The sequence below is a fragment of the Punctularia strigosozonata genome, assembly GCF_000264995.1.
Source record: "Punctularia strigosozonata HHB-11173 SS5 unplaced genomic scaffold PUNSTscaffold_14, whole genome shotgun sequence".
NCBI lineage: Eukaryota > Fungi > Basidiomycota > Agaricomycetes > Corticiales > Punctulariaceae > Punctularia > Punctularia strigosozonata.
The window spans coordinates 358669-385587 of record NW_006767446.1 but is presented as its reverse complement, the minus strand read 5'-3'; the positions used below and the strand labels follow the sequence as shown (position 1 = coordinate 385587).

Here is a 26919-nt window from a genome sequence, read left to right as displayed (position 1 = left end):
TGAATCTACGTCAGCACAAGCGGGCGCTAAGTAAGGCCTCATTGGCGGTGAATGGAATGGAGGACTTAACACGGTCTCTTGGGAACCCAAATAGAACAGCAAGCCATAAGTACGTATATCGCGAGCACCGGGGATGGTCCAGCAGTGACTCATTCGCCATGCACCCTTCGTCAGGGTAGCCGAGTCGTCAACTGTCATGTTCATTGCAGATCCATGTCGGAATAACTGAATGGTGGCCGAAAGATGAAGGACAGCCTGATTCTGTGTTTCATGGAGCGATCCATTTCTTCCAGCAGATCTTCCAGAGCAATCATGGAGCGTCTGCGATGTTGATATGAGCCTGCGCATTTGCAACCCTGTGCAATCCGAGAAAATCGCGGTTCCGCGCCGTTCGGAGTGGCCCAAAGTGCAGCGCTTAACATACCTGTCCCGTCGGTGTCAAGGCTTAGCCCGGGTAATGTCGTTGGATGGAGTGAAGCGGCATAGCATAAGATGGAAGAATGGGCCTGCGGGCGGATAAAGGGGTAATCTGTAACCAGATCGCCGGGGTTCCACCCGCTATGTTATGCAACTTTGGGGGGGGGGGGGACTGCAGCTGCAGAGTATTTCATCCCAGCAGCTTCCTTGGGGATTCCAGTCTAAGAATACAGTATATCAAAGGCCATGGACGGTACAACGGCTTTAACACATTTATGATGAGATCAAGCATGACTTTGAGTAGGAACGCTGAGTGTTCAAGCTCAGTATTTGGACTAGCGTTGCCACTGAGAGACTGTCTGACCACTCTGGCAGAACATTGCGTAACGAGGCGAAAAGAGGGAGAAAATGCCGTCCGTGCGGTCGCGGGCACTGACTAGCATTGATAGTAACAGTGCCACGTGACTTATATACCGTGGCTGTCTCGACGCGACCGTGCACTGGCGTCGCTCGGTTTCCCCGAGATGGTCACCTCTCTCTCTTTGTTGCAAGATTCCTGCTACCATCCTGCCGACAAGCCTTTCATGTGCACTTGAACACAACAGATAAAGACTCGTCTAAGTGCAATCTCTCGATCAATTCATGATCGCGTGGTCGGAATACGTTATTGACCTCCGGGGTCCTTGTACCTGGATTCAATCGCCGTTGACCACAATATTCTCGTGAGTGCTTTGAGATCCGTGCTTATCCTACATCAAACTGAAGTAACCTTGATTATAGTCCCCTGCTTCACCTCGTGAAGAACTATGGACTTACGTCGAGCCTTGCTCTCGTGACCAACACCGTCTCGGAAGGGGTGACTATCGCCGATATACAAGGATACGGATGGCAGTCGCCTTACTCTGGAAAGGTCGTTAGAAATCTCTCAGGGACTGTTACCGCTCGAGTATGTTTTGTCGCCACCTTGTTGAACTCGGTGGACGCTGACGAACGCAGGGCCCCAACGGGCTTTGGTTAGCAGGTGACCCTGTTGAAGATCGCAGAGTGTCAACGGGACTGTACGTGTACAGCCCCGCTCTGTCCCGTCAAGCTTCCATAGGGGATGAGATATCGCTGTCGGGTCTCGTCACAGAATACAGAGCTTCGAACCGGCCATCCGACCTTTTCGTCACGGAGCTGGTGGAGCCGACCTCTCTTGAGTTTCTTTCGCGCAACAATGTTGTGGCACCTCTCGTCATTGGGGTAGACCGCGTCCCTCCGTCTGTGTCGCTTTCGGCGCTGGACGATGCTGCGGGGATAGACGGATGGCTAGCGGTACCCAACAATCAAAGCCTGCTCAGCGCGGCGAACGCCACCCTGCGTCCTGAGCTATACGGCCTCGATTTCTGGGAAAGTCTAGAAGGCCGGCTTGTGACCATACCGAACCCCGTTGCGTTGAATTTCGAGGATAGATTTGGCAGTTTCTGGGTGGTGGGCGATTGGGATACGCCAGGTCGGAATGCCAGAGGTGGTTTGACCTTGTCGTTTGGTACGTGACTGTCTCACAGCTCCTCCTAAGTGCTTACTCATGGTCCTTTCTCAGATACGCTCGGTTTGCCGACTGCAAACGCGGACGCCATACTCATCGGTAGGCCGTTAGATCGAGCGAAGAATCCCGCAGTTGCCGTCGGTGCCAAGCTTTCCAACATAACTGGTGTGATACACTACCAGTACGTACGGCATTACTTCGCGCATTCGCTTTTTTGATTCTCTGCTTCTAGGTATGGCTTCTTCTCCTTACTGCCGCTCTCCGCACCCTCGGTTCTGTCCGCGCCACCATACGAACCTCCGGCGTCTTCCCTCGTACCCGATGCCGACCCGTGTTCTCTGATCATAGGTGACTACAACGTGCGTAACCGGCCGTCCTGCAGTACAGACCTCATACCGACCATACCAGGTCGAAAACATGTCGCCTAAATCAGCGCACTTACCCATTGTGGCTGAGCACATCGCCCTCAACCTGCAAGCGCCTTCAATCATGCTTCTCCAAGAGATCCAAGACGACTCTGGGTCTAAGAACGACGGGACGGTGTCCGCTAACGTTACGCTCACGACTCTCGTCGACGCTATCTATGCTGCCAGTAACAGCACGGTGCAGTATGCATTCACAGACGTACCTCCCATCGATAACCATGATGGAGGTCAACCTGGTGGGAACATCAGAGTAGCATACCTGTTCGTGTCTTTTCTGGGCTGTCCTCCGTCCTTGTACTCAATGCGACCCGTGCAGGTACCGTCCCGACAAAGTTGCGTTGGTGCCCGGACCACGCGCAGGCGGGCCCACTGAAGCTAATGCGGTCGTTGCGGACTCCGCGGGCAACGCGGTGCTCAGGTATGCTCGTCTCACGCGCGCCGCATGGCATGGCCCCACCTCGTTCGCTGATACGCGATGCAGATTTAACCCGGGTCGAATCGAACCTTCGTCAGCGGCGTGGAACGACGCGCGCAAACCGCTCGCGGCTCATTGGCAGACGTCTACCGGCGAGCGGTTTTTCACCATCAACGTTCACTTCTCGTCGAAGCGTGGCAGCACTTCGACGCACGGCGACCCGCGTCCTCCCATCAACGGGGCAGTCGAGACCAGGCTTGCTCAGGCTAACATTACTGCTGTATGTGCCACGGTCTCTGCTTCGTATACACTATCTCTGAGAAAGATGGGGTGTCCTCGCAGGCGTTTGTCCGGGACCTGCTCGCCATAGATCCGCAAGCGAGCGTGATTCTTGGTGGAGACATGAACGAGTTTGTTCATGCACGATCCGTATTCGCGTCGTTCACGGACACGCTATACGATATCAATGAAGTTTCCGGAGTAAATCCGGTTCGTCCCCCCGCACCGCCCTTCTGGGTAATTAAATGACGCGTTATTTATCAGGTTGAGCGTTATACATACGCATACGATCAAAATACGGAGGAGTTGGATCATCTTTTCGTCTCACGATCCATTGCCGATCGGGGAACGGAAGTGGAGCACGTCCATGTTAACACCTGGGCGCCCTCGAAGCGAGCGCAGGTGTCCGATCATGACCCAACGCTCTCCAAGATTCGTATATGTACGAATTTACAGAGGTTTCACGGATCCCGTACGTCTGTTTATTACTCGTAATAATACGCAGCTGACCCTTATACTGGCAGTTGGAGGTATTTCGCCAAAGCCTGTGACGGAGCGTCACGGTCAATATCGGACGGATGATGAAGTTTACTCGTCTCTCGCGGCGGCGCGAGCAGCATCTTGCGACGCCCAGCGGAAAGCTTGCATATCTTACGCGCGGAGTCATGAAGGTGTTACGCGTCTGGGATGCATTGGCCAAGAAGCGCGATGCCTAACCCGTGTCGTGGCATAGTGACATAGCTGGCCGAGCAATAGCTCCATTACTGTCATTAGGAACGCCAATCTGACCCTACTCGCTCGTTGCTCCGTTCTCACAGAGTCGCATGCGTGAAGCAATGATCAGGGTGGAGGCCTTAGATCCGCAGTTAATCGCAGTCATAGTTATCCTGTGCCATGATCATCTCAGCAGCTTCTTTCGTTCGCTTTCTCTCAACGAAGTCTCGACCTGGGGTATTTGTGCCACACCAGCGCGATGGAGCTCGTACGTGGTATGTTATCACGTATCAAGAGCGGCTATCATATTGCTGACAGAGAGACATAGGCAGCGACATCACCCGTTCCATGGATATGTTCCGTCCAGGAATGACATGCGCTTACACCAACACCCACAACATCTTTCCAAGCTTGGAACGCTCGCGGCATGTCAGTGTCTAGCATCGCGATGTCGCCTGCACACAGAACAGCTTCTAGCGACCCTATGCCCGCCAAATGTCCGCTGGACGATCAGGCTTTGCCGCGCCACAAGATCTGCTGTGATGGCCGTCCCTGGGCGTCCCTCCATTCGGTGTCACCTAAAACTCTCCTGCCAAAGCACTGACCGGTCAATATGGTCTGGACCCATTGATAGGACGGAAGCTTCTCACGAACTTCTTTCTTTATAATATTGGCTGAGCGGAGGTAAAACGTACTCTTCTTCCGGGATCTCCCACCTCCGGTGGAGGATTGAATTGATGACTATACGAACTCGATCGGCACTTGAATGAGCTCTTGACACCTATTATTTTCCGCTCGTATTCTACAAGCTAGCGCTCGGCGAGACGAACGACGGCGGCAACACAATGTAGCTATGCGAGATCAGGAGTTACGCAGGGCGAACTTCTGAGATTCTTTCTGTGCACCAATAATAACCGGTACGCCAGTAGCATTTTTACTACCTCTGCATGTTATACTGACTCAATGTGAACTTTAATTGTCAGCACCTGCAAGATTGAGCTCCCGAACAGGGTGTGCAGTAAGAGAGCATTCAGTTTCGTGGGGATGACATTGATCTATTTCAGGGATACTTCCCGATGGCGGGAACGTAGAATCATATAATTCAGCCGGCAATCTGGAAGTCCGCATAGCAAATTAAACACCGTGTGCGTAACTCTCGAGGGTGTCCTCAATATGTAAAGTCTCGTTGACTGTCGTCGACTTGTTCTCCTACTTCACCCCTCTCCTACTTCACCCCCTCACGCGCTAACCCTGCTGGATGACCCTTATACGCACTCTATAGCCACCCGACGCGCTGGCAAACTCATGCCATTTGACCTATCGGCGATACGGGAAGCGAACGTAGAGAGGGCCTGCCAGCGTACGTCATGCCGTGCTTCGCGCTCCTTGTTTATACGCAAGCTGATCGAGATCCAGTATCTGCATTCATAATAGTACTGTATGAGTACGGTACGTACATGAAGGCCAGGGGCAATCCACATGGTCCCTCACTGTCGACGCTCTGAAGTTCACCAGCTGTCGGACGAGGTTAGTCATACAATTCTCTCACAAGGTATTACCTTCGTGGCGCTCTGAACCTTGCGAATCAGGTCGACTTCTTTTGGGTGAGAGCATTTTCCCTCTCCGCATTCCTTCAGAGTGCCGATGGGATCATCTCGGGCACGCGCGTACAGAACAAGCGGTGGTCGCTCGGCAAAACCCTGTTCATATGGGTGCGTACCTATTCAGTACCTTATCGCTGCGAGCAACATGCGATACCCCCGCAGAGCCGGTACTACAGCCTGTAAGTGGAAGGTAACCTGGAAGAAGACTCGAGGCAGCTCACATCGATGCTCCAGTGCATACAATCTGTGCGTCCATGCCTCGACCTCGTGGTCATGCGACGTCGGCTGACATTCCCTTGCTCTGCATCTAGTGCAAGCAGCATCGGTGCGCTCAGAGCCACCTCATCTTCGCAAATGTTCAATTCTTGTCCCTCTAGTTTTCTTAAACCCTCATCCGTCATTCAAGGTACGGCATTCCATCGGAGGCACAAAGCACGGCTTAACATAGCTTTCCGGTGTTTCAGACGTACGTAACTCGGATCTTTCTTTGTCATATGCCGTCGGCCTGCTGAACAGGATCATACGACAATCCCTGAAGATGTTCGTCCTACAATCAATATCTTCAATTTAGTCAAGTAACTCATACTTCCTAGGTTTGAACTATTTCATTTGGGACACCGTAGGCCTGTGTTTGCAAGTGATCAGTACTCACTGTGGGCGAGCTCTGTTATCTTGAGTGGCTATCATCTGATTCAACGAACAGTGATCCTCGAGCTACGGTTATGGGCCATGTACGGGAGCACTAAGAAAGTTGCCACATTCTTCTGTCTGCTTACTGCGATGGAGGCTGTTGGTTATGGAGTAATTTTCTCCAAGCATCCTATGGGTTTAACGTGTAGGTCATTATGGCCTTTCGAACCTCAGGAATCGGAGCTAAATAAGCTATAGTGACCAACAATCCTGCTCCTGAAGTATTCGTATGCGCAGACGCTGACGTGCGCCATGGACACCTCATTGCATATGGCTGGACGATTGGGGTATCGGTGGACAGCATCCTTCTGGGGTTCACTCTGTACAAAACCTTTCAGCACTCGAGGGAAGGTAGGATGGAAGGTGGTCTAATGCAGCTGCTCACGCGAGACCAGACGCTGTTCTTCTTCCCGTACGTCGTCCCTTGCCATGCAACGATCGACAGGTGCTCACTTTATGACAGGATTCTGGGCATTTTCGTCACGAACCAGGTGATCTGGCTGGTTAACCACGTAAGCAGCGCTTTGCACACGCTCGTCATGCGCTGATTTATATTCATACGTAGACGACCATCAACGAGGTGGCCACCGGATATGCCGTCGGACTATCTGCAGTCCTCGCCCACCGCCTCATGATATCTGTTCGGGTGTCGTACTACTCAAAGACGGAATGCTCGAATATATCTGGGATGCTCCCCAGTATCCGATTCGAGCATGGCCATGAGACGACCCGTACTCGTCTCACGAACTTCGAGGAGCAGCAAGTCCGCACTCGTCGCGACATAGTCGAAATGGACCAGTTCAACGACCAGCAGGGCGTGTAGCACGACACCGTACTCACACGGACACGTTTTTTACGAATCCTTCGCCCACGTAGCATTCAGGAAGATTAGCATATTCATTATCACACGCATTCATTGTACGTTAGTATAGTATACCACCTCATGTAGTTGATACGAACGATGCGAAGAAGGCAAGCATCCTGGCATGTATATATGCTTAAGGAGTCGAGTAGTCGCGTCATTTTGTCAGCAAAATCGCTACGTGTATATCTGTACATTCGATGTTGCAGGGAGCACACAAATATGGTAGGCAGAATATAATAGATGGTGGATGAGGGTAAGGTCCGAAAAGATAGTGAACGAAACTTCTCATTTAACAGAAGTCGAATGTCCGTCCGAAAACGCATGCCCAACATCTTGATGATGCGGATCAACGCAAAGCAAGAACCCCAGAGTAGATATCGACACCGAACAGCTTTACAGCATAGAAACGAAGGTCGCCGGAGGCCTAAACAAATGACAGCCAGCAGGCAAGGATTGTGGATTGTGGATGCGGAGGAGGCGAGATGGGGTGCGCATGTAATGCTCTAGTGGAAGAGTGAGGAAGACACTTATACCCGGCTTCGCAGTTACGCCGACGACGTCCCAGGTGGCAAAGTTGAACGAAAACATGAGAGCGACGGCGGCGAATACAAGGGGTATTCGACGGTATCATGCGTATTCGTCAGCGCGTCGTGAGCGTGTATACGTTGCTTCATTGCATTTCGTTTCTTCGTCGTTCGGTGAGTTTTCCAGAGGCGTCATGTTGTAGTGGCAGAATAGGCTCGGGTCATGGTGGCATGGACGCAGGATACGCCCTCCCAACAACGCTGGCATCTCCACTCGACCCCCGAGCTTCGGTGATAGGTTCCAAGCTCACGGCATGCCGTTCGCTGCCGGTGCTTGTCGTTGTCGTGCTCGCCTGGCCATCGGACGTTCGGGTGTGCGCTTCGCTGATGACCGGGCTGGCGAGAGGACTAGGGCTCGCCGTGAGATACGTCGTGCTGATGCTCCGCGTGCCGACGACACTGATAGCGCTCCTCGTACTCCCCCCCGATCCACTCCTGTCTCGTCCACTCACGGTCCCACTCGGATCGTCGGGGTTGCCCGAGTAGGGGAAAGGCTCCCGGTCGGCGTTTGACGAGGAAGAGTTAGCCGTGCTGGGTGGGTTGCCGGCCGCATCGAGGACCTGGCGGATGTTGAGGCTGTTGGAGCGACTGGGCGGTGGGCTGCCCTGCCCGCCCGTGCCGACGTCTGAGAGGGTGAGCGATAGCGCCGTCATCCTCGTCGGCGGCCTGCTCAAGCTCCCGGCCTGCGTCGTCGAAATACTACCGGGCCCTCTCGCACCCCTCGTCGAAGCTTCGCGAGAACCGAAGGATTCAATGGTAGGCATGCGCCGAATATAAGCCCCGAGGATCCGTATCCGTTCATCCTCGCCCGTCACGTTTTCCCCCGATCCGGGCAGGATGCTGCTCGCTCCGGAGGAGGCAGACTGTGGGGAGGGAGCCCGGAGCAGCTCCGCCGGCGGGAGTAGGCCAAACTCCTCGTACGTCACCCACTCCCCGTTCGCCAGCCTGAACCCCCTCGCGTCCATGGCCCGGATCGCCGTGCTCGCGGCGAGCGACTGCGGAAAGCTGGGGAAATACGACTCACGATCCACGCTGGGGGAGGGCGTGTGATTCGGTGACGTCTGCGCAGAGCCGGGCGTGGAAGCGGGCGACTGGGGAAAGTATAACGGATCCCGAGGCCGCAAGTCCTGTGAATGAGGAGACGGGCTGTCCGGCTGCGCGAGTACCATGCCTGCCTCCGTCTCCCTCGTTACTTGAGCCACGAGCTCGCGGAACTGGTTGGCGAGCTCTTGCAGTTGCCCCTCCGACATCCCGTGCGACGGAGAAGCCAGTAGTCCGCCCGGCGGGCTATGCGAAAGCCCTGGAACTGGGGAGGAGGACGGCCCCGCGATCGGCTGCGGTGTTGGTGACCCGGATCCCTCCACCGATCCAATACCTTCGGCCGCATGACGAGCCTCTGCGCTACTGGTAAAATTCCCTTGATCATGATCGGAAGCGGGTGCGCTGGAGTCGTGGCTGATGGCCTGCGACTGAGGCCGTGAACCTCCCGACGTCGACCCCGAGAATGAGACCCTCTGACTCCTGGCTGACCGTCTGGAGCGTCGCTTGCTCAACTTCCGAGGTCGTCTCGGCGGGCTAGTGGAGCTGTCCGGGATGTCTGGTATCGGGATATGACCGATTCCCGAACCTTGCCCCGAAACTATGCTCTGGGACGAGGTCGCTCTGAGCAACGGGTCGCGAACTCTCGGCACGGAGACGGGCGCTGCGGCAATAGAGACCATCCGCTGCCCACCGGGAGATGGATCGGTTGGCGTGTTGTGAGGTTGAGGAGATGTCTGCATGGTGGATGTGGAGCGATTCCAAAGGAAGGGGAGGAAAGATGAGCGATGAGAATGAGATTGTGATGTAGTGCGTATGCGTCTAGGAACGTGGACCGCTGATACAGCAAGAGTAGATGGAACGACCGATAAAGGTCCGCGAGTGAGGTGCCAGACGAAACGATATAACTCCTAAATAATCAACATACATGAGCCGAGGGCAAGGAAAGAGGGACAAAGGACGAATAGACGTACGAGTACGCCCAACGTAAGTACCATCCTCACTACAGCAAGGACCAGCCATACTCCCCAACCTGTAGCAGCTCCAGCTTGACAGGTGTGTCCTACGCCGGTCCACACGACATCCAGGTCCCAGTTGCATCGACCCTCGAGGCTTTCTCCAAGATCAGATGTATGATGCCAGACGAAGACCAGTATGAAGTTCGCTATCGCGGGGAGGAGAAGGAAGAAACTCGCAAAATATTGGAAAAAGGTGATTAAATAGGCGGATGTATGCGGCGATAAGGCGGACAAGTCGGAGTAAGTGAGTGTAACGGAGAGGAAGAACAGGAGGAGAGACAAGGAGGACGAGGCACCAAGGATGAAAGCAATCGTATGCCTGTCATGCGAGGTGTAGATGGCGGAGCCGATGAAGTAGCGAGCGACGGTGTACATTGTCCACAGGCCTGTGAGAATCGGTACTTGTTAGTACGGTTACAATAGCTGAAATGGTTACAGCATACGATCACGCATACACGGCAGCGATCGGTGCCATGTATGCGCTATCTACGCTGAGAAACGGCGCATATATGCGCAGGACGCGGAACGTGGATCTCGTAACTTACATATAACTGCCTCCAATACGACCCGGAACCACCTCGTCTTTCTCCTCCGCCGTACCGCACGCCTGCCCTGCGTCCTTAGCCCGCCGGCCCCTTCGATGTCTACCGCTGGTCGACTTTCCCTACCGCCCCCGGCGGCAGGCTCGCGCGCCTGCTCCTGCCCTCGCTCCAGATTAAGATCCCGTGCGAACGCCTCCCTCGAGCGCGGGGACAGGAGCGCTTGATGCGACTCCGCGGTGTGCGCCTCGGTCGTCTGGCGTCCGATGCTATCGTGGCTGGGTCGGTAGTGCGACAGAGAGGAGGGCGGGGGGGAGTGCTGCGAGGTCGAGGCGGGGGGGTCCCGCTCATGCGTGGGCGGCTGCCTATAGGTGACCGTCGAGGCAAACGTGGGATGCACGCTATCGCCGTAGGTGGGAAACGGGCGACTGTTGGGAGGGCTGTGCGAGGACGAGGAGCCCGGGGAGGGGGGCTCTGACCGAAATGAGCTCCGCCGGGAAGGATCAGTGGCGAGGAAGGCGTTGTGCAGCGAAACCGCGGCCATCACATTTGGCTGACGTCGGCTTCTGCGCGCGCGTCACGGTGGTGCTCGTTGCGGATTCCTGGCCAAATATCGGTGGTGCTCGTCGCCGGGGACGGCGAGCTCGCGGGTTTGCTCGTCGTGGTAGGAGAAAAGAAGGGTGGGTGGGTTGTGGGCCTCGCCGCCGCCGCTCCTCGCCCCCCAAGGGAGCAGAACCCTTGGAGGGCGCCGTAGGCACACCGACGTCTCGGTTTCAGACATTTCGTGCTTCGCGCGCCCCCGCCTTCTCGCACTCGGCACACTTCGGCCCGACGTGGTCATCACGCCTTTTCGTCTCCGCCTTCGACGCGAGTCGCTCCCCAGTTGCCCAGCGTTCGCCTCTTTCGTCGTTCACTGGCGATGCAATCACTCCTCTAGGTCTGTGGCGATGGGGCTTTGCCCGGGTGGGCCGTAGCTATCACCGCGCACACGCAGAGAAATCACGACGGCGGCCCACTGGTGAGATCATCGGCGACTCAGACTGATGCATCCTCACACAGAAGCCGGCCGGTCTGGTTAGACACGATCATGCCATGCTTCTTCAGTACCGTTTGTGCCCTCTAAGTTCATCCTCGTTGATCATCTTACATGCCATTTTATGAAGCCGTCACGTACAGTGAGCTCCGTCCGCGATAGAGAGACTGTAGACAGAACAAAGAGCAATACGATACGGAACTTACGGTGAATGATCCACTCTCATACCACAACTTGGTGCTTGGCCTTCCTCAGAATTCTCAACATGTCTCAGCCGATCCAGTGATTCGACAAGGTATCGCCGGTGGAATCGCCCAACGACGTCAATCTCGGATCCGAATCACGAGCTGTATATCTCGCCACTGCTCAGCCACAAGCGCTGATCTATGGCAGCAAGGTTGTACGTTTATTTGATGTGCACGCTTGATACAGCTCGTATAGGAGAATTACTCTCAGGAAACGGGTGTGAGCCGCAGCCTCGTTTCATCCATGTTCTTCATGGACCTCGTATGCCAAGAGTTTGGCCGTATCTGCCGGTGGTCAGCGCTCAAGCTGTATTCTCCTGATCTCATGCAAATACGTGGAATGACACGTACCTCTGGAACTTATCAGGTTGATGATGTAAGAGCTGTGTGGCGCGAAGACTCGGAACCGGCTTGTTGGCGTGTGTTACATGTGCTCGGAGTGCGACGAAGTGATCTTACGGTATATATGTTTAGTACGCGCTCCATGCCTGCATGCACAATACCCCTCCAAGGTGGTGCGCATGCGGTTTAAGTTATGGGAGCGATAACCTCGCTTTACATCATCTCAGTGGGCCATCGTCGCGGTATATCAAGATCTTAGAGGCGGATCCTGCGGACAAGAAGTCGCGACGATGTACAGTGCGAGCGAGGCAATCGCGGTTCGCACGACAGTCGCACCAGTCTATTGAAATTCACGGAACCTTCGCAGTAACCATGCCAATTCGTCCACAAAGCGTTCAATATACACTCGTGCGGGCGCTGTACATGTCGGAGCCGTGTCGTATATACGCGCTCCCTTTCGTCACATATCCTCAGTTGCAATGGGCAAAAAAAAATGAGACAATTATACACAACCCCTTTTTAAAACCAGCATTTACACATATCTCACGGACAACCCTGTGCCCAGACCGGAGGCTTCATATCCGCGCAGCCTCTGTATTATTTTCCGTCTCGTGCCCGGCGCGCAAGTGGCGGCCCTGAACGACCCGGAACGCGTTGCTATGTACCTGCAGGAACACCCCCTGAAGGTCCCCAGGCTTTGGTTTGCGTACATACGACAACGTTTTAGCGCCGTCTCACAAATCTGATTATACGTATTCAATATTCGGATGTTCGATGCAGCCAGTATTCGGCACCGCTGGTCGATGTTGCGCGTCGTTACCAAGAGATACGTGTCGTACATGGAAGGCCTCATGCACCGTAACGGACTATATTGCGAGCGGCGCAATACATACCAAGAATAATTCCTTCTGTCCGAGCTTTGTATCAGGGTCAAAAACTTGAGTCGCAATGGTCGTATCAATTCCGACGTTCGCGCTCTATTTTGCCGGAGGTAAGAGATCGCCCACGATCGGGAGGATGTGAGTGTGCGTTCGAATCCTGGAACCCCTGTTGGAATATTGTCGATATTTACACCTTGCACACCGAAACTGTGTGATATGCATAGTGACGTAAAGGACACGGGACACGGTGAATCGTACTCGAGCTCACCGGCCTGTGCTGATGTGACGGTGGCCAATCTAACCATTGTAACGGCAGCCTTCAGTTCATTCCTATGATAAAATAAGAGGCATATACTGCGATTGTTCTGCCAATCGCGAGCCATAACGCCACAGGCGGAGCATGCATCCTTGGGATACCAAGGATCATGCCTCGTCTATGTGCGTGACGTGCGCGAGTGCAAGGTCTATTGAACATGCGTGTCGCAGGGGCGGCGGGTATCGGATGTCGGAGCAAAGGTACACAGGTGGGCGAGAGCATGTTATCCGATATGCGCCCACCGACGGCTGCCGATTTATACCTGTCAACATCTGCCAATATAAGACATCAATCCCGCGCCGATGAGTTCGTGTATGCTGTCCGATGCTGTCCGATGATGATGATGATGATGGTCTCGATAAGTCCTACATCGCAGAAGTGTCGTTTGAATACGATGTGGATCGCAACCGGGGTGTCGATGCTTCTTAGACTAGAAGGATATCCAGATACGATCGAGGGGGGCCACAGTAGGAGATCAAGTCGTGGATAGTTTGTGGGCGATCCTTCGGTGCGACAAGAGCGCGTGTGCACGGCGTGAGTTTTTGGGGAGTACCCATGCCCGCCGACCGTTATTTACTCGTGCCTACAAACTGTCTGTAGAGAAAAGCACTGAGAAGTAATCCGTAAGCTATACTGTGTGTATGGGATGCGTTTAGAGAAACTCACGGATTTTATCACGAATACAGCCTGCCGATTGTAATCTGTTTCTTTAGCTCGGTGATACCAGTGGGCACAGTCGAAGCCCCAAATGCTTCAACATTGAAGCCTAGCTTTAGCATATATACTGTAGAGAAACACGTCATAAGTAGCGCTAGTACGTAGGACTACGGGCAATAGTTGAACGTTGAACGAAGAGGACGAATCCGAAGGAAGGATCGGAAAAAGCCGAAGCGATCATACATGTGCTTGTGGCGGCCACGTGGTGACCCCGTGACTCACGCGCGCTCTCCCAGCCGTGGCGAGCGTGCCCTATTCGGCTCCTCTCCGTCATCGACGGAGTCGGGGACAGAGTGCCGTCCCGGGAGCACCATTGGATTTTCGGGACTGCGCTCGTTGCTCACTCTGCTTCCATCCTCTCGGGGACGAACCGGCCGGATATCTAACGACCTTGCTACGACTCTCCCGATGAAGACCTCTATTGTATACTATGCGCTCTGCTTGCTTTCCTCCTGCTCTCTGGCGTGCGTAAGGGCGTACGATCTCGTGAAGGAGTACTCTGGGACGGACTTCTTCTCGGAATGGTATGCACCAAGTTCTTTCACCTCGATATCTTGCGTCGGATGCGATCGGTTACGATGCAGGGACTTCTATGGCTCTTGGGACAACCTAACGAACGGGGATATATGGTGGTTGGACGCCGCGAATGCAACGCAGCAGCACCTAGCCTTCGTGAACGAGGCGGGTAACGCCATCATGAAAGTGGACAACACGACGAACGTCCCGTGGAACGATAAGAGGAACAGCGTACGTGCTCGGCACGCAAATATTGTCCGGTGGTGTGGTACTGACATGCGACCGTCCGAAGGTGCGAATAACGTCCAAGGCAGCGTACCCCGTCGGGAGCCTGTTCATTATTGACATGGTGCACATGCCGTTCGGATGCTCGGTACGTCCACCTTCCACATGTCGAACACGCCTTCTCCTGCGCGCCATTCGCCTCCCGTCTCAATCATGTTGAACCACCCTTCCATCCGACTACGAATATGTTTTGTGTGGGCTACCATGCTAACCTCAACCGATCGCAGGTCTGGCCCGCGTTCTGGACCAAAGGTACCCTCTGGCCCGACAACGGCGAGATCGATATCCTCGAAGGCGTCAACCTTTTCACCGCCAACCAGATGGCGCTCCATACGTTGGGCGGTGCGTGCCTCGCCATCAATTATCCCCTCCTTCGTTCACCCTCCCTCACCGATAACCAAGAGGTTGATCGCTCACCACCCGCGGCGTACAGGTTGCACCCACAGCACACCACCAAACCAGCTCGGACGATCAGGCAGCGACCCGGACTGCTCCACTCCGGCGGGTTGCATCGTCACAGAGGCAAAGCAGAACTCGTACGGGTCCGGGTTCGCAAGCGCCGGCGGCGGCGTGTTCGCCGCCCAGTTCGACGTCAGCGGGATCTAGTACGTGCTTTCCCTAGCATGTTTTTCACCTCGGCAAAAATGGGGTTCGACTAACCCAGACGAACGAAAAAACAGCATGTGGTTCTGGAGCGTGCGTTTCTTAATCCTAAAATCGATGCAAATCGTCCACTCGTTTCGATTATTGATGCTCTATATGGGTGTGCGCAGCGCGCGGACGTACCGCCCAGCATCTCGTTCGCCAACTCGACCTCGAGCATCACCGACCTCTCCGATTTCGGCAACCCATCCGCGTCCTACCCGGCCTCAACGTGCAACATCACCGAGTTCTTCGGCCCGCAACAGCTCGTACTCGACATCACCCTCTGCGGCGACTGGTCCGTCCCATCCTCCTCCTGTCCTGACTTCCATGTGACTCACCCTGCGATGCGAATCAAGGGCGGGAATCGGCGCCGTGTACAACACGAGCGGATGCACCGGACCCACCGGCCTCTGCGTGCGTTGGTCTTTCTCCGCGTCTCACCACAAAACCACAAATGACACCCCCCAAACCTCTCTCTCTTTTCAGTACGACGACAACGTGATCGGCTCGGGCGCGAACTACGCCGACGCCTACTTCGAGATCCGCTACGTGCGCGCGTACAGCCTCCCCGGCACGCCGCAGCCGACGGTCACGAGCGCGCCCGCGTCGGGGACGACGACGACGACGAACGGCTCGCCCGCGAGCGACGCCGCGGCGAGCACGACCTCCCCCGACGATAGCGGCGTCACGGTGGTAAGCCGCGCCGCTCCTCCTCCCCACCGGTCCTTCGGCGCTCGGAGCGGACTCGTCGCCGCGCTCAGCGTGCTCGCGCTGCGCTGCCTCTCATAGCGCTTCCTCTCCCCCTCTTTCGGCGACGCGTCCGTTCTCCTCCTTTTTGTTTTGCTATGATATACACAACATCGTTGACCGGCGGAATCACACGTTTTAGGAACAGTGCACGGGGGGTTACTGGTACATACATACATACAACACACCGACTATTTCATCCCCCCCCTTTTTTCTTCCCCTCGCTTTGTCTCTGCTGCTTGTGTGTAATTTTTTACGGGAAACAAACGCCTGGTGGGGCACGAAAGCGCGTATCCTATGTTTATAACCCGAATGACCGAAGGAGGAAGAGGACCGGGATCTGGATGGAACGTACGGGACGCGGTAGTGAGAGAGAACCGGGGAGATAACGAGCCCCCACGTTTGCGGATGAAAGATGAAATAAATAAACGCCCGGTTGAGCGGGGGCTACGGCACCGGAGAGGATGACAATGGGACAAGGAGGGAGTAAGCATGTATTAAGCTCGTCGCAACGTTTAACAGGCCGGGGCACCGAGAGCCCGAGAGAGACGCGGAGAAACAGCCGTCCCGCCGGGGCTGCGCGGATTCGCCAAGAATAGGAGGGAGAGAGAGCGGGGGGGATGGCGCGGCTGAAGCGTAGATCGCCGGGGGGGAGACGAGCAAACGAGCAAAGGCGGGTCCAGTTGCCCTCCACGCAGCCCTCTTCCCGCACGTTCGGGGGGGAAAAAGAAAGAAAAAAAACCCTCGCGAGAGAGCCCCATCTTCACCCCCTCAACCGCCACCCGTCGCCCTTCCTCGCGACCTTGCCCACCCCGCCGATACCCTCCCTCACGACGACCCACATCCCCGTGGCCGACACCACGTCCTTGATCTCCTCCGCCGTCAACACCACGCCCCCTCCCCCAGCCCCTCCCCCTGCCCCACCCACCGCCGCGCCGCCCTCCTCGACCGCCGGCCGCGCCACGCCCGCAGGCGTCACCACCCGCGGCCTCACGCCCATCCTCTCCACGTCCACGTCCGGCAGCGGAAACGGCACCTTGAGCATCGCGACCACCTTGGGATGATGCGGCGTCGGCGACAAGCTCGCCACCCGCGTCTTCACCTGCTCCTCGGTCCCTCCTGCCCCTCCCCCTCCTCCTGCCCCTCCTGATCCTGATCCTGAACCGAGGTTCAACCCGAGCCCGGGGTAGACGCGCCGCAGGACGAGGTAGCACATCCACGGCGTCTCCGAGTCCTCCGGGTCGCTCTCCTCCCCGTCGTCCTCCCTCGGCGCAAACCCCGACGCAGGGCGCGGCGTCCGCTCCGCCGCCGCCTCCCCGCCCTCGTCGTGCTCATGCTCATGCTCCTGCGTGCTCAAACTGCCCCGATCGAGCGACCTCCGCGCGAACCCGCCCGCCCGCGCCCGCGGCGTCTTCCCGCCCGCCCCGGCGCTCGTCGCGCCCGCCTCCTCGCCGCCGCCATGCAGCGACGACTGCGACGACAACGCGACGCTCGCCCGCCTCTCGCCGCCCTCGCTCCCCCCGCGCCGCACCGACCGCCTCCTCCCGCTCGCACGCGACGCCCTCTGCCGCGCCTTCGTCCACTCGAACCGCAGCTCGACCTCCCCGCCCCCTCCGCCGGGCCCGCGCTCGCGCCGGCGCGCGTCCAACTGCGCGATCATGCCGCCGAGCACGCCCTCGGGCGCGCCCTTGAGCCAGCGGCGCACGACCCAGACGTACGCGCTCGGGCGGCCGACGGGCGGGTTGGTCGGCGCGAGCAGCGACGGGCGGATGCCGAGGATCTCCGGCTGGAGCACGGGCTGGCCCGGTCCCGGGCCGCCGTTGGAGATCGCGGACGAGGTCGGGGTCGGGTCGGCGGAGGTGGGCGGGGTGGGGGACGTGAGGACGAGCGAGGCGCGTTTGTACGGGGTGGGGGTGGGGGGCGAGGGAGAGCTGGGCGGGGTGGGGCCCGGGGCCGAGTCTTTGCGCGAGCGGAAGAGCTTGCCGAAGAGCTTTTTGGGGCCGGTGGAGGGCGGCGGGGTGCTGAGCTCGGCGACGGGCGGGAGGGAGGAATGGGGCGGCGGCGGCGGCGGGAGGTGTCCGTGCGAGTCGGCGGTGGAGGTGAGGGAGAGGTGCGAGGAGCCCGGGGTGTGCGGGGGGTCCGGCGTGCCGGAGCGGCTGTAGGCGGAGAGCCGGTGCGCGTCGTCGACGCTGCGGCGGGCGGGCGAGGTGGTGGTGGACGACTGCTGGGCGTGCGTGTGCGTGTAGCCGGCGGGGCCGAAGACTTCGACGGGCTCGAGCACGGCGAGGCCGATGACTTCGAGCCCGCGCCTGAGGAAGCGCGCGATCTTGGCGTCGGTGCCGGCGTCGACGACGACGTTCGTCATCACGTTGTGCGCTTGGAGGTTGTACAGGGGGATGATCATGCGCCGGCCGGAGGAGGTGGAGGAGGCGGTGGCGACCGAGTTGAGAGAGGCGGCGGAGGAGTAGGAGGAGTAGATCGAGGTGGTGTCGGACCGGTTGGTGGACGTGCGGGAGAGGTTGATCACGCCCGGTTCGGCGGAGGAGTCGAGGGAGGAGCGGCCTCCGGTGGCGGAGCGCTCGCGGTGCTGGGGCGGCACGAGCTGGACCTGGAGGTTCAGGGGGTGGTTCGACTTGGAGGGCGGTGGGCGGACGATGATGAACGTCTGCAGACGACAGGGAACAGAGAGTGCATCAAGTGATCAGCGTCATCGTAAGACCCGGACCCCGTCCTGGCCCACTTGCCTCGCTCGAGCTCTTCTCCTTCTTCTTGTCCTTGCGTACGCCCATCTCGTCCGCGTTCATCGCGCGCGCGTCGGGCGGGCGATCCTCGTGCTCGCCCGAGGGAAGCTTTATGCCCGGCGGCGGCCTGTTGTCGCTGTTGGCATGATTGGTGTTGCTGTTGTTCTGGAGCGCGGACGGCAGGAAGGACTGCAGCGTCGAGAACATGCTGGTCAGTGGCTGATATGGATTCAAGGCAGCTCAGCTCGATGGGGTCATCGACGGAAGACGAGGAGGCGGAGGCGATGGCGATGGGATGCGGGGGGCTCGGGCGCTTGTCGCGCGCGCTGCCATTTAAAGCGAGCATGCCGGACAACGCGCGTTACGTCATCACGCCGTCCGCTAATCGGCTGTGCTGCCTCCCTCGGTGCGCGTCCCGGCAGTGTTGGAAAAACTTGGCATTGCCCCCTTCCCTCCTCTCCCTTCCCTCCGCCCCAGTGTTCCCCGTTCACCTGTTCCACGGCTCACACACCGCAGACAGGGACATGTGGGCCCCGTTCCCTGGGGGGCCTTCTGCACGGGAACGACACGGGTTATTCTCGTTCAATGTCATGGGGGCTGTAGAACCACCTTCGCGTAACGCGCGTGACGCGATGCCAGCGAGGCTCGGGGCAAATGGCACTGAGTCTGCCTCTGTCTTTGCTGATCGCGCATGGCCATCGGCCCCATGGGCTCCGATTACGGGAGATCGCGTCCAATCCTGGTCCCGTCGTTTCCGAATCCACCCAGAGCTTAGCCAGAGCATCAGCATCCTCGTTCGCCGAGGGCGACGCGTGGGGCCCGGCCGGCAATGCGCGTGTGCGCGTGTAACACAAAAAAGAAAACACGTCGGATATACGCGCGTCGGGGTGTGGGATGTGGGATGCATAGGAGCGCTGTGCGTCCTTGCCGCCGTAACGCGAACGCGCGGACGAGCCAGCGACGATCGTGCCTGGTCGCGAAGGATGAACAGTACGCCTCCGTGCGCTGCGGAGGCCCTCTGCCTGCGCACCGGTGATCGATAATCCATCCTGAGCGAGAGCGCGCGTTTGCACCGCACCGTCGAATTCTCCCGTGTATGTACCCGTTGGCGGTGGTTCTTCCGATGATGGGCTATTTATCGGCATGCGCCTATCTGTCCACCAAACCGTCCCGCCAACGATCGAGCCGCAGTCTGCGAGTGCAGGCTATTATCAAGGGTTTGGGCGGTGCGGTGCGGGCGCATGCGCAGGCGGAAAGCGCCACGAAGCCCCAGCTACCGTCCATACTTACGCCGCCAAATTGCCTCGTACATACAGTACCATCCGATCTCGACATCGACGCCAAGATATCCTCCCGTCTGGCGTGCGATGTCGCGTATCCTCTTCACCCCGTCCTTGACACGTACTCATCACCCTATTCACCGGTGATTCTCAGGATTGCAGTCGACTTCCTGTTCTCCTTCCCTTCATCAACGTCAACGTTTCAACATCCAACATCCAACCCTGCGAAACGTAAATAATAATAAAAAGGTTGGTGCTAACGCGCTTTTTTTCGATTTCTGCGCTTTGCTTTTTCGTCAAGGGCGCTAACGAGTGCAAACGTGTCCGCCCCCCCGACTTTGCCGACCCCCCCGCTTTCGCCTATGTAGTTTTTTTACTGGCTCGTCGCGGGCGAAAACGGAAGAAAAAACGAAGACGGCCCCACCCCTGCGCCACCGTTTCTCGCCGGGGCAAGGGGGCAAGGGGGGAAGGGGAAAGGGCTTCGTTGGAGGGCGGGCAAAAACACGCTGTATTTTCTCCCGTCACGACGCCGCCGTCGAGCGCTTGAGCTTGGCCCGGCAGGCTTGCCGCTTCATCGATATGCACGAGGGCTGCGCGACGAGACGGCGATGGAAGAGGTCCGGCGGTACCGCGAGTGCTTCGCGGCGCTGCTCGTCGCGGGCAGTCGGCTGCGCGGGCTAGAGGGCGAGGAGAAGTACGCGTTTGAGCGAAGACGGGCGCGTCGAGCTTCAGCTAGTGCGGGGGGAGCGCACGACGACATTCTATATATTTTTTGGTCCGCACATCATGTACTTCTATAGACTCCGCATCGGGATCGCAAAGCTGGAGGGCTTGATATTTCCGCATTGGCGCAAGTGACGAAGAAGCACGAAATCACCTTGAGTACACAATCGTTAGATCCATACTGGGATGGGCATTTAACCATGTTTCCCTGCACAAGGAGCTTGACACTCGTACAATGCGCCTTCGACATCCCACAAGCGTAGACACCGCGCATCTTGCAGTCCCGTATGACTTACAAGGGTACTCACTTGCACCTTTACCGTGTCGTTGCGCTTCGCTATCACGATACCAGGCCACCGCGACGAAGTAGTGAAATACTGATACGCGATAGTATACAAGACCGGGACGCTTTCGAAACACCCACTCATGGTCGCACCCGGGCACATTGGCGACTGAGGTGATTACGGTGAATACATGAACACGAAACAACGCACCGAACGATTGTTCAAGGACCGCCGGCAGAACACGAGCTTGAGGTAGCGCCTTGGGCAAGGGACAGACTGAAGTGTCCTATGCGCGATAATTCTTTCCTGTAGAATTGCAATCATACGTCAGCCGCAGGAAAAGGTATGGAAATACCGATCACTCGCCTGACATCTCGGATGCATGAGCACAAAGATCATGGTGTATCTGCAACGTGAGATCGTCAGCGAGAAAGTGAGAAGAGAAAATATGAGTGCTCACCTGTATGCTAGGACGGATAGAGAGATCCAGAAGACGCGAGGGTCCAAAAACAGCCGTTGGCTTCCCCCGAAGGGTACTAATCCCCCAGGCCACGAAGAGGCCGGCTGCCGGATCGCCAGCGGCGGCTGGCGATCCTATTCTGGGAGACCTTGAACTTGAAGACCAGCGACCAGGGGACCAGCGACCAGGGGACCAGATGAGGGCAGCTGAAAAGCTAAGAAGCGAAAAAGCGTCAGAAGGGTCAGCGAGTAAACCAATGTCCGTGCCACGACCATCTATCTACGTCTATCTACAAGCTATCTGCGCCACTATCCCCAATCCGAATCCGAATCCAGCCAGCCTCTTTTTTCGGTTTTGATATTTTCTGTTTTTTTTCGGGTTATCTTCAAGTTACGCAGTCGCACGGACATCCCATCGAGCGGCGTCCCGAACTCGACCTGCAAAAAAAAGTGTTCGAATGAGCGAGGGTTGGTAACATCGAGTCGAAACAAGAAAACATACCGATTGTCCCGTACTGCATGCCGGCGCACCGACTCGGCCAAGATGCGTTACTGAACGAGCGTCCGGGCGATCGCGGCGTCCCGCTCTCGACCCAGGCAACCCGAACACCAACTCCGTCCCTCGTCTTCGCCCTCGAGAGAAACCCCGCCCGTGGCCAGGGAGCATCTGGAAAGAAACGCACGACGACGCCCAAGAGCATCCCCGGCGCCCTCCCCCTTCCGCGTCCGCCGCGCCGGTCGTCGTGCGAGGCCCCTCGAGCGAGCGAGATTCGGGCTCCAACATCCGGCGTCGCCTTCCGTGCTTTCCCGTCGGCGTTAGGAAGATCGGGGGTCGTGTCACCTCCTCCAGGGCCGACGCCGCCGACGACGTCGACCCCTTCAGGCACGTAGAGGTGCACTATGCCTGTGGGACTCGCGCTCCAGTCCCAGAAACCATCGGGCAGCGTGCCCGAGGCCTCGCGAAGCCGACCTCAGTCGAAGCCGGCCTCCGCCAGGGCTTGAAAGACGAAAGTATAGTACTCGCCCTGCAGAGTCTGGTCAGCACGCGCAAAGACGGGCTGGTGACGCGAGCGGACGTACCCCGTATCTTGCCGCATAGGCTTCCGCGATCTGCCAAGGGTCCAAGCGAGCCCCGGTACCGATGAGGGCCTGCAGCTGGGCAAGGACGGTAGCCTCATCAGGTCCTAGGGTCTTCCCTGCGTGGAGACCTCCGTTAGCCCCGCGTGCGAGGGAGATCGTAGCGCAAGAGCGGACGTACTGGTACCCCGGAGTTTCATCGCCATTCCCCGAAGCCTCCGTGTGGACGATGAAAGCTTCGGGAACGTCGGCATCCTGAGCCTGAAAGCGGAGAGCTCAGGAGCGCGCGTGTGGGCCCGCCGAGCCTCTGCTCGACGGGCGAGCGCCTCCTTCTCCCTGCGCAGCTCGAGGACGTCGATGCCTTGGAGACGGTGGATGTCGCGGAGTTGGTTGAATCGGCATTCGGCTTCCTCGAGGTCTTCGGCGTCGCCGTCGATGGTGTCCTCCATGAGAGCGATGACCCGGCGGAGGGCATTGGCCTCGAGGCGAAGAGCGGTTCGAATGTCGAGAGGAAGAGCGTCTTGATTCCATCGGAGGACGATGTAGTTGGAATAGAAGACGGTGTACTGGCGGAGCATGTCGGTAGGGTAGTCGGAGATCATTCTAGATTATAGGTGAGTGGTAGTATGGGGAGTGCGGGTGGGAAGGAGATAGGTAGTAGATAGGGAGGTGTGTGTAGGAAGGGGTGGTAGATAGGGGTGTGCGTGTAGGAAGGGGATGGGTGGTTAGATGAGCGGTGGATTGGGAGGTGCGTGTAGTAAGGAGATGGGTGGTAGATGGGTGGTAGATTGGGATGTGCGTGTAGGATTGGAATATGCGTGTAGAATTGGGATGTGCGTATAGGATTAGGAGACGACGATGGTTGGAACTAGAATGCTGAAGATCACTACGAGCAGAACACTGGGTTTTTATACATCTGGAGGGCGGAAGAGAGGAAAGGGCGGATATACACCTCGTCCCGACGCGGGACGCTGACCGCGCGCGGCGACGGGACGAGGTGGATGTGGACGCGGAAGGAGAGGATGAGGCGCGTCCCCGCGCCGCGGACCAGCCTTTCCGCTCGTCTACGTGAACAGACTTTCGTCACGCTTTCATGCTGCCACAGCTGCTTTCTGATATCGTATCGAGGGGGTCAAAGGTCTCGCACCTAACGATGCACACTAATGTTGTGCGAGTAATCCTGCCGCTCGTGTCTGCCATCATCATGAAATATTCATCTTTAGGCACCTGTTTGGGTACTTATCTAGGCTTCACTCGCAAGCCGTCTCGATACTCTCCAACGTCCTCAAACGCATCAACTGCCTTTCGCCTATATCACTATTGATGCCTGCGGTCCCGAAGACGCTGCAAGCTTACGCATTTCTGGCTTGTGTTTGTGCTTCCGCAGCCTGCATAGCGACTCTGAGCTGGCGTCCGTCTCCCAGTCATCAGAAAACAAGCTCTCTAGCCTGCAGCCAGACTCAAGATGCCCTTCTCGATCTCGTTTAACCACACTGAGAAGTTCTTGCCCCGTGTACACTTCACCGTCCTCAAAAACACCATCGCTTTTTTGCCGATGCATGCTTTCTGTCGAGTCGTGACCGCTGAGCTCCTGCTCCCCTAAGGCTTCACCGAGGACGCATAGTTTATGTCCTACACGCTTCACATGTGGGCTGACTCCAGCATAACGACGATAGCGGATGATCTACAAGCAAGCGCTGCACCAAGCTTTTCTAACAATCCGAAATCAACGCTCATTTGCCTTGCATTGTAATGAGACGGTTTCAACCCGTGCGGGCCTGCTACCTCGAACTAGTCATAAGTACCGCGGACTATGATAAGCTCGGACCCTCGATTTGACTTCAATCCATTGAAATAGATATGACTACCGATCGGTCGCGATCAATATCTCCGAGAAACCTAAATCCACAAACACCGCATTGATCGCACAACCATGGGCGCGGCGCTATCCTCAAATATCGGGCACATCAAGCAATCGTCGTGGTAAGGACAAAGCCCCGCGAATGGCGCCCTACGACTCTGTCAATCCGTCGATTCATGGTGACACTCTTCATGTTTCCATCGGAATATCCTTTTACTTACAATTAATTGACTAGGTTCTACCCATGACACGCCCTACATGCACGGGAGCTCGTCGACCTTGACCGATTCCTCACCTTCCTCCGCGGAGCGCGGAGCGTGTTTGCGAATGCGCTTTTGGCACGGATCCTCTCTATTTCGCACTCAGGCAGCTGTGTATTAACTCGGAATTTGACAGCACCCAGTTTTTGAACGCAACGAAGCGTCGCGCCTCCTCCAGCGCTACATCCAGGAGAGCGACCTTGAAGCGGCACAAAAGTGCATAGAAATCTACCAAGATGTTCTCTGTGGAGGAGAACGACTAGTGTCACATCCTATGAAGCGGCACCACGTACTCATTGACCTAGCGGACACGCTACAAGAACGGTATACCCACCTCAGCCAGCAGACTGATCTTGATTCTGCAGTAAAATATGGCTCGGAGGCCTACACCAGTTGCCAGGCGGCAGGTTTACTCTGTCCAACAGTGCTAGTGCTATATGCAGGTATCCTCGACATCAAGACTCGAGCGAGCAGTAAATGCGATGACAGGACGCTACGACAGGCGACAGTCGACCACGGGAATGAGAAGGTCAGGAGGGAGGGTGGTCGTAAAATGTCGGTACAGCGGTTGTGTACACCATGATGAGGAGGTCGAGGGGAAAGAGTGATGAAGGTTGCCCATGAGCACTGTGCAGCTTTATATTTTTTGGACGCAATCACGCGGCGCTTAAAAATCGGCGGCCCCTTGCTCCGCAACTGACATGGGCATTTACTACTGGACTACGGGATAACCAGCTGGACTACGGGATAACCAGTCTATGCCGGCAGTCGATCGCAATCACAGTTCCGTCATAAATTTGGCCCACGATATCCGCGCTTTGGAAGCGGTTTGGGGTGCTCCAAATCGCGCTTGCAATATCTATCATGACGTGAGTGTTCGCGTCCTTCTAGAGACAACAAGACTAACCCATTGTTTGATTGCAGGAAAGGTCTCCAACATTACGTTGATGAACGCCAGCAAGCCCACGGCCGACCATATCAGTATGGCGAAGAATACCGCGCGGGATCCGGATTTCGGCATCGGCTCTGTAGTCGATTTGCGTGCCACGCTGAGGCAAACCGCGTCAGTAGCGGAGACCGCCGTTCGGGGACGGCGCCAAACGTTGATGAAGCCCTTCCCTTTGTAAACACCACTCGAGGCGATGAATGCCCACTGTGGGGTGGTTCCGGCCTGGACGTCGGTCTGAGGGTATGTACGTGCATGTTTTGTGTGGGATATGGTTACTCACCGTGATCGCAGGAGAAGAGGATGAGGAGCGAAGGCGCAACTTGAAGGCGATTTTGCCGGATAGCTTGTCGAAGACGTAAATAATGCCGTGGTCACTTGCAATCAACACTTCTCGTCCTCCGTCCCCGGAACGAACTTGTCTGGTGTTGGCCGGTGGAAACCCTTTCTGCCCAGTCACCAGTTCGCGGATGTGAGCGAGTTTGCCGTGCCGGTAATGGTGAATGCGATAGGCGCCAGCGAGCTCTTGCACCACCAGTTCTGCTCCGTCGCCGGTCTCCAGGCTCCTAATGTCGGCGGAGCCACTCGATCGTGTCGTTCAGAAGGAGAACAGTGGTCCTCCAACGGGAGGGACTTACAGAATTGCGTTGGCGGCCGATGAACTCAATGGGTTACCTTTCACGCCGAGCAACACACTGCGATGTGTTGTCAGTTAAAGTGAAGGCGGATCAGTGTTATTCAACGTACATGTCACCGTGGTCTCTGCCCAGGATCAAGACTTCATCGCGTCCAACGGTTGGAAACCCTACTTGTAAAGGGCGAACGTATGGATGGCATTCTACCGACCATATCGTTTTTGGGTCCTTGGCGTCCTGGATCAGCAGCAAATGAATATATCCGTCGTTCGTTCCAACGGCTAGGAGGGGGATCTGTGTTGCGGAAATCGACCAGTTGAGACAAGTTACTGCTTCGGCGGTCGAAACTTGGCGCTGAAATCGCTCCGCCATAAGCGGCACGGCTTGTACGCCCTTTGGATCTTTGATTTAGAACTAGGGACGATCAAGGACGTTATGCTTACCGCCGATTCCTGCGACCACAGAGTCAAGCATCCTGTGCTGGTTCCGAACGCCAAGATCGGTGGCGAGCGCTCTGGGGCCCACTTCGCACACACCACGGTACCCCTTGACCAGAATCCGAAGTCGGTCGGCACCGGTACTGGCCGCATGATTGGGAGCAGCCATAGATACACACCATCCCTGCCTGTTTGCGGAGGCAGGATATGAACGAACAATGGAAGGAATTCAAAGCCGCCATTAAAGCGCACCGCATCCAGCCAGGAGAGTACAGTCGGAAGATATGGCAAGAGTCGTGATAGACGACTCCGCCGCTGGAGCCGTTGCAAGTCGCATGTACCCTGTCTCGTACCCGAGGAGTTGTCGAAGAA

General features: G+C 56.8%; 7 protein-coding genes across 7 annotated transcripts; 4 read left to right on the top strand and 3 right to left on the bottom strand.

Moving 5' to 3' along the window:
• Positions 1 to 938: 938 nt before the first annotated feature.
• Positions 939 to 3853, top strand: PUNSTDRAFT_122502 (DNase I-like protein). The gene is made up of 11 exons (XM_007387515.1): positions 939 to 1139; positions 1198 to 1363; positions 1414 to 1945; positions 2000 to 2126; positions 2178 to 2304; positions 2354 to 2631; positions 2687 to 2788; positions 2852 to 3065; positions 3128 to 3274; positions 3329 to 3536; positions 3589 to 3853. Exons 1-11 carry the CDS (start codon positions 1060 to 1062, stop codon positions 3795 to 3797), a joined length of 2190 nt encoding a protein of 729 aa, XP_007387577.1. The 5' UTR covers positions 939 to 1059; the 3' UTR covers positions 3798 to 3853.
• A 1404-nt stretch (positions 3854 to 5257) lies between these two features.
• PUNSTDRAFT_47012 (uncharacterized protein) lies at positions 5258 to 6895 on the top strand (the record flags this gene model as incomplete). The annotated part of the gene is made up of 9 exons (XM_007387514.1): positions 5258 to 5305; positions 5416 to 5490; positions 5545 to 5561; positions 5694 to 5707; positions 5789 to 5848; positions 6086 to 6217; positions 6310 to 6484; positions 6536 to 6584; positions 6638 to 6895. The coding sequence occupies 9 exons, from the start codon at positions 5258 to 5260 to the stop codon at positions 6893 to 6895; spliced, it is 828 nt and encodes a 275-aa protein (XP_007387576.1).
• Positions 6896 to 7134: 239 nt separating this feature from the next.
• Positions 7135 to 10808, bottom strand: PUNSTDRAFT_122501 (uncharacterized protein). Its single transcript, XM_007387513.1, has 3 exons — positions 10124 to 10808; positions 9534 to 9964; positions 7135 to 9470 (listed from the first exon to the last, which is right to left on the bottom strand). The coding sequence occupies exons 1-3, from the start codon at positions 10659 to 10661 to the stop codon at positions 7683 to 7685; spliced, it is 2757 nt and encodes a 918-aa protein (XP_007387575.1). The 5' UTR covers positions 10662 to 10808; the 3' UTR covers positions 7135 to 7682.
• A 3251-nt stretch (positions 10809 to 14059) lies between these two features.
• PUNSTDRAFT_75123 (uncharacterized protein) lies at positions 14060 to 15886 on the top strand (the record flags this gene model as incomplete). The annotated part of the gene is made up of 9 exons (XM_007387512.1): positions 14060 to 14175; positions 14236 to 14398; positions 14460 to 14540; positions 14680 to 14794; positions 14886 to 15057; positions 15133 to 15148; positions 15226 to 15392; positions 15454 to 15511; positions 15584 to 15886. The coding sequence occupies 9 exons, from the start codon at positions 14060 to 14062 to the stop codon at positions 15884 to 15886; spliced, it is 1191 nt and encodes a 396-aa protein (XP_007387574.1).
• Positions 15887 to 16607: 721 nt separating this feature from the next.
• Positions 16608 to 18792, bottom strand: PUNSTDRAFT_47009 (uncharacterized protein; the record flags this gene model as incomplete). Its single annotated transcript, XM_007387511.1, has 2 exons — positions 16608 to 18509; positions 18628 to 18792. 2 exons carry the CDS (start codon positions 18790 to 18792, stop codon positions 16608 to 16610), a joined length of 2067 nt encoding a protein of 688 aa, XP_007387573.1.
• A 2843-nt stretch (positions 18793 to 21635) lies between these two features.
• PUNSTDRAFT_55088 (uncharacterized protein) lies at positions 21636 to 22749 on the top strand (the record flags this gene model as incomplete). The annotated part of the gene is made up of 4 exons (XM_007387510.1): positions 21636 to 21769; positions 21834 to 22356; positions 22412 to 22527; positions 22590 to 22749. A coding segment is annotated over exon 2 (301 nt), but the record flags the coding sequence as incomplete, so codon positions are not given.
• A 2558-nt stretch (positions 22750 to 25307) lies between these two features.
• On the bottom strand, positions 25308 to 26700 carry PUNSTDRAFT_137850 (uncharacterized protein; the record flags this gene model as incomplete). The annotated part of the gene is made up of 6 exons (XM_007387509.1): positions 25308 to 25388; positions 25437 to 25700; positions 25759 to 26041; positions 26114 to 26170; positions 26223 to 26503; positions 26554 to 26700. 6 exons carry the CDS (start codon positions 26698 to 26700, stop codon positions 25308 to 25310), a joined length of 1113 nt encoding a protein of 370 aa, XP_007387571.1.
• Between the last annotated feature and the right edge of the window lie 219 nt (positions 26701 to 26919).

Coding starts and splice junctions, on each gene's coding strand:
- PUNSTDRAFT_122502 (XM_007387515.1), top strand. CDS start 1,060: ATGATCGCGTGGTCGGAATACGTTATTGACCTCCGGGGTCCTTGTACC. Junction 2,789..2,851: donor GCGGGCAACGCGGTGCTCAG/GTATGCTCGTCT, acceptor TACGCGATGCAG/ATTTAACCCGGGTCGAATCG. Junction 3,537..3,588: donor ACAGAGGTTTCACGGATCCC/GTACGTCTGTTT, acceptor TTATACTGGCAG/TTGGAGGTATTTCGCCAAAG.
- PUNSTDRAFT_122501 (XM_007387513.1), bottom strand. CDS start 10,661: ATGGCCGCGGTTTCGCTGCACAACGCCTTCCTCGCCACTGATCCTTCC. Junction 9,965..10,123: donor CGTATTGGAGGCAGTTATAT/GTAAGTTACGAG, acceptor CGATTCTCACAG/GCCTGTGGACAATGTACACC. Junction 9,471..9,533: donor TACTTACGTTGGGCGTACTC/GTACGTCTATTC, acceptor TTGATTATTTAG/GAGTTATATCGTTTCGTCTG.